At 47.8% G+C, this 5,785-nt stretch overlaps 1 protein-coding gene across 4 annotated transcripts in view; it reads left to right on the top strand.

The window, feature by feature from the left end:
* The first annotated feature begins 1,660 nt into the window (after positions 1–1,660).
* SIK3 (SIK family kinase 3) overlaps positions 1,661–5,785 on the top strand; it is a 281,102-nt gene continuing 276,977 nt past the window's right edge. For all 4 annotated transcript variants that reach the window (XM_027857479.1, XM_027857478.1, XM_027857477.1 and 1 more), the window contains exon 1: positions 1,661–1,930. In XM_027857479.1, the coding sequence (XP_027713280.1) occupies positions 1,661–1,930 (270 nt within the window). The remainder of the gene's footprint in view (positions 1,931–5,785) is intronic.

Below are 5,785 nucleotides of genomic sequence, written 5' to 3'. Positions count from 1 at the left end.
AGGAAACAGATGTGAGATACATAGAAGAGGTGACATGGACAGAACTTGGCAACTGATTAGACGTGAGGCAGAGTGAAGAATGGTTTGGAGTCTCTGGATGAAGAATTTGATAATGCCATTAAAAGAAACAGAGAATTCAGCATGTGGTTTCATAGAGAAGATGATGCCTTTGATTTTGGACATTTTGAATCTGAGGTGTTAGTGGGACCACCAGGTAGAGGTGTTTTATAGAAAATGTGAGATCATATAGCCCAGGAGAGAGATTAAACTCTAGACAAAGGAGGAGTCATATACCATAGAAGGTGTAATTGAAACCTACAAGCAAATAAAATCATGGAAGGGGAGAAGGAGGGAAGGTCTTTGGAGAATACACTCATTTAGGGGTTAGCAGAAGGAAAAGGAGCCAGCTCTTGAAGTTAAGGGGGAGAGGAGTTTCAGGGAGTAACAGTCAATGATGTCAACTTGCTATTGTTTGTTTTTCATTCATATAGGGCCAAGACATCAGGAAGGGTTATGCCGGGACATGCAAGTAAATTGTATTTAAATGAGGGAGGGCTGTGCAGTCACCAGCCTCACTTTCTCCTCCAGAGCCATCTGGGTCCAGAGGCCAGATATAGATCAGGACGACAGGAGATGGCCCAGGATGCAGTGAGAGACCTTGGCCTTTTCAAGCTAAGGTCTTTAACAGGTCTCAGTTAGATGAGGCAATAGTATCAAGTAATGCAGAGGTGAATGAGCTAGTACAGAACATGCAAGGAACCTTAAAGATATTCCTCATTTTACGGTTGAAGAAACAGGCCGAGATGAGACAGTTACTTTCCCAAGGTCACAAAGCTAGTAAAGTGACAGAGCCCTTTCCATTACATCCTGCGGTTCACTCTTAGAAAAGGTAATTGGATTTGGCAATTAGGTCATTGGTGACCTCAAAGAAAGCAGTTTCAGTAGAGTGGTGGGGGAGGTAGTGAGATTGCAAGGGGGTTAAGGAGTGAGTGGGTTGTGAGTCACTGGAGGAGAAACAGAATTTTTAGAACAGGAAGGGAACTTAGAGGTCATCTCCTCCAACTCCCTTATTTTACGGATGAGGAAACTGAGGCCCTGAGAGCTGAAATAAATTGCCCACGGTCACATGGCTAGTCTAGTGGCCAAGGTGTGTAACCTCCGCTGACGGTGCACTAGTCAAAACATCACTCTGAGAAGCCTCATCTGGGTCCTGATGAAATCTAGGGCACACGTGGAGGAGAGGGTGGTAACCACTGTCAAACAGTGGTACAATTTTAGGAAGGGTGGTAGGGTCCGGAAGGTGGTGAGGGAGGTCTTTTGGAGAAGACTGGTCACGTGGACAGGCCGAACTGGAACTCGAACTTGGCTAGCACGCTCCAGGTAGCCGCAGCCTTGGCCCCAGAGGAGGGCGCTTGGGAGCTAGCGCCCAGAGAACTTGGGCCCACGCGGGGAGGCAGAGCGCGCCGGTGACGTCACGGTTGCCATGGATCCGGGCAGTGACGCGAATCGGCACGTGACGCGAGGTTGCCATGGCGCTGGGCGCCGGGCGGCGCGGGCGCCCCGCCTCCCCAGTGACGTATCCCCCGCTTCCCCCTCCTTTCCCGCCCCCCTGTCCCCCTCCCGGCTCCCCGCGGTCCCGGAGGTTTCTCTGCACAACAAGATGGCGGCGGCGGCGGCAAGCGGAGCTGGCGGGGCTGCGGGGGCCGGGGCCGGGGGAGTCGGTCCGGCTGCCCGCCTGCTGCCCCCGCCCGCTGCCGGACCCCCGGCCGCGCCCGCCCCAGTGCCCTCGGCCGGCCCCCCGCGCCCCCCAGCCCCGGCCCCCCGCGGGCCGATGCCCGCTCGCATCGGCTACTACGAGATCGACCGCACCATCGGCAAGGGCAACTTCGCCGTGGTCAAGCGGGCCACGCACCTCGTCACCAAGGCCAAGGTAGCGAGCGGCGCGGGGCCGTGCGAGGCGTGCAGCCGGGCCGGGCCGGCGAGGCAGCCGGCTAGAGAATGTTGGCGGAGCCGGCGGGGAGCGACGAGGACCCGGCGGGGGCAGGGGCGCTCCGGCCCGGGGGCGGGGGGCGGCGGGCAGCGGGGACGGGGCGAGCGGCCAGAGGTGTGAAGGGCAGGCGCCGGCCCGGGGGCAGCAGGGGCGCTCGCGGCTGGGGGAGGGGGCGAGAGACGGAGACAGACACCGGCTGCAGAGAAGAGGGGAAGTCACTGGGGACCAGGAATCGGGGAAGCCCGGGGGGCCGGCGGACGCGTACACACGGGAGCCCCGGGGGGGGCTGCTGACGCCAGGGAGCCCGGGAACCCCTGAGGGCTGGGGGCGGGAGGAGGAGATGAGGACAGCGGGGCGGTGGGATGGTCTCCCAGGGCAAGCAGGAAATGGGGAGATCCCCCCCACGGGGGCCCCGGGGCCGTACCGGGGTCACTCCAACCTGAAAAGAGAGTGGGGTGGGAGGCTGAGAACCAGGGCAATCTGGACCTTGTCGTGATGGCGTGGTGGGTAGCAGGGGATCGTACATACGCTGGGGAATTGGGAAACAGATGACCCTGGATCTGGGGTGTTATATACTGATGTATGGTCCAATTCGGGGGATAAGAGGTTTGGGGAGACCCAAAATGTCAGCTTGTCGTAGATGTTAGGCATCGGGTGTGGGGTTTAGGTTCATCGAGGGCACAGCACTGTTTTGAGATGTACTGGCTGTACCAGTCTGGAAAGGGTTCTTCCTGAAGAACCCAGAGATAGGGAATGTGGAAATGGCACTCACTTGATTTCCCAAGAAGATTGTGCCTGGGAAGATAGCGGTGGAATTTGTAGAGAAAAGGTTCTTCAGGGAGAATGGAAAAGGAAATCTTGGAGAGCACAGTCTTTGGGCTTGAGGTGTGCATTAGTAGGGGAAGTATCCTTTCACCCAGACCAAGGTATTTGGGTATTTGTAGGAATAGGGGTATTGGTGTTGCAGGTATCACCTCCCCTAGGTTGTTGGTCCCCCCCCCCCCCCCCCGCCCCTTGGAGAGGAGGAACAGCACCTTCCTGCATCCTCCTCTCTTGGGCATTGTTTGAATCTGAAATCAGGTGGATTTTTTTGAATTTGATAGAGCTTACAAACTCCATCTTTTCTGTTGCCAGGAAACAGCCTGTTGTTTTTCTCTGAGGCTCTCAGTCTCCTAGGTCCTCATTTTCCTGGGTCATTCTCACTTGAATTTTCTGCTGCAGATAATTTCAGCATATGAAATAATTTTTTCGATAATCTAGCCTAGGGTTCTTATTCTTGGGTCCATGAACTACCAAGGGGTCTGTGGATAGATTTCAGGGGATCTGTGAACTTAAACTTTTAATATATTGAAAATCGTATTTCAGTATAATTGGTTTCCCTTGTGACCCAATTTATTTGATTTTATGCATTTAAAAACATTCCGAGAAGGTCCAGACTGACAAAGGGATCCATGACACGAATAAGGTTAAAAATTTCTGATCTAGGCCAACTCCTTAATTTTAGAGGTGAGGAAACTGAGACCCAAAGACACCCAAATGATTTGCCTAAGGCTAAGGTCATATAGTTGATGGAACCTAGAGTCCAAATTTTCTGACTTCTTGTGGTCTTTGAATACAAAGTCATTCTGTTTGTTATTTTGTCCAGTTTGACTTGTGACTTGGTTAGAACCCCCATGGCTGCTGACTCTTCTGCCAAAGATTAGTTTTCCTCCATCCACTTGGGCTCTTATCACTTATCTTTTCTCTCTACTTATTATCGTACTAAGGACATTTATTTTCAGGAATTAGTGATTTATCTGGGCCTTTTTTCTCTAGCTCCCTTGCAACCTTGAAGTTCCTTTTTTTCTTTTTCCTGTCAAAGAATACAAGAGCCCTTCCTCTCCAGGGTGTATAGCTGGGAGAGAATTGATTGGTCAGTTTCACTTCCTCTAGGGGACTCCCTTCAAACTTTTTCTTAGTTTTCATCTTTGGGCCATAGCCTTTAAAGTCAGAGTAAAATGAAATCTTAAAGATGTTTTCCTAAGTTGAGGGTTTGCTTGAGTTGCAACCCAGGTCAGTGAAATTGGCTAATTAAACTCACCAGTCTCCTCTACTACCAACTAACCCAATGTTTACAAACAGTTTTAACAGTTCATGCCCAGTTATTTTGTTTCATTTTAGTATTTCCTTTTTTTACTCTTAAAATGAGCATATTGTTCTCTGTTAAACCTTGTGGGATATACCCTATGAACTAATTTGTTCTATGGTATCTGTGATTTAAAGAATTTTGTATCTTCTAGCTTTTTGATATGCTTGAATATTGATTAAATCAGTGACAGCAGGGTCAAATGTTATAAACATAATTTAAGATATTTGATTCGTTTTTTATAGCTAGCATTTATGTCTTCAGTAGGCAGCAAAGCTGGAGGCTAGTTATCACTGGTCTCCTTGCTTTCTAATTTTCCAATATTTTTTCATTGTTCCTGTCTGAGTATCTTGGTATCTTTTAGGACTCTGTAACATTTTAAACATCAGATTGTTTATAAGTGGGTGTCATTGTTTATGTTGGTTTTTTTATCTCTGCTGATTTGTGGTGTAGAGTTAAGAAATTCATATGTAGGGAAATATTCAAAGTCCTGAATGAGACCTAAATGACTTGGACAATGATTTGCATAAGCGATAGGACCACACCAATAAGCCCTGTGTATCTATAGTAGCTTGTAATTTCCCAGTTACTGTTACAAGTGACCTATCCTTTGCTGCTTAAGTTACTCTGAAGATATAAATGAAGTGTAGTTCCTTAGGATTGCCACGTATTTAAGGGAAAAGATGAATGTATTTTGGCTTGTTCTATGCTTATCCAAACTCACTTTCGAAAGGGATTTCAAATGTTGGCAACTTAGATGTGTTTAACAGCTGTTGATATGTAGTATAATATCCTTGTTATGGCCATGATTTTGTTATATAATGGTACCAAAGGTGCACAGGTATTTCAAGTTGAAGAAGCTACTGCTCGTGTTACTCAGGTGGATAGATTTTTATTTACACACTGCAGCAATTGCCTAGTCAGGTCATCCAGAATGACAGATAGCCATTTTAAAGGTCTGCATTACTATAATCTTTCCCTAAATTAGTCTGGACTTTGAGAACTTCAGGTAGTGTGTGAGGGCTTTTCTCTGCTTTTTCCTATGGCCAGTGTTGGAGGTAAGCAGTTCAGACTTTTTGGTAGATTCGTGTATAACAATTGAACTTTGGTTTTCAGTTGAAAACAGCTTATTCTGAGAAGGGGTAGGTATAAGTATTTATTTTCTGAACAGTGGAATTATTTTTGTTCTCATATTTCAGGAACGCATTGCTCATTGTAGAGGACAAGCAGCTAAAATAAGCTTAATTTATTGCTTAAACCATGGCATTAAACTGAACAAAAATCAGTTAGTCTAGACCTTTCTCAATTTATTATGTTAACTCTTCACAGTTCCTAGATTGGAGATACTGTGATGAATAAAATCAGCAGAGCAGATGGGTCCTTCCCACATCTGCAGGTTCCTTTTGCAGCGCAGCATTTATTAGACTAGACTTACTGGCACCAAGACTGCAGAGCTTCCACCGTCAGTGCAGAAAGACCAGTAGGAGGGGATGCCCATCAGGGGACATGCTTTGGTGAGTAGCCCTGCCTATCTCCATTCTTCCTCCTTCTCTAGGATTTTAGGCCTGAGACTTTCTAGGTGAAGCATTATGAACAGATATTTATTGAGCATCACCTTAAAGGCTTAAGAATATGTTTAAGAAAAATGTCACCATAAAGGCTTAAGAATA

The sequence above is a fragment of the Vombatus ursinus genome, unplaced genomic scaffold (genome assembly GCF_900497805.2).
Source record: "Vombatus ursinus unplaced genomic scaffold, bare-nosed wombat genome assembly UNPS02012156.1, whole genome shotgun sequence".
In the NCBI taxonomy this organism is placed as follows: domain Eukaryota; kingdom Metazoa; phylum Chordata; class Mammalia; order Diprotodontia; family Vombatidae; genus Vombatus; species Vombatus ursinus.
Note: the sequence above shows the minus strand (reverse complement) of the source record. Positions and strands in the feature narration are given on the sequence as shown.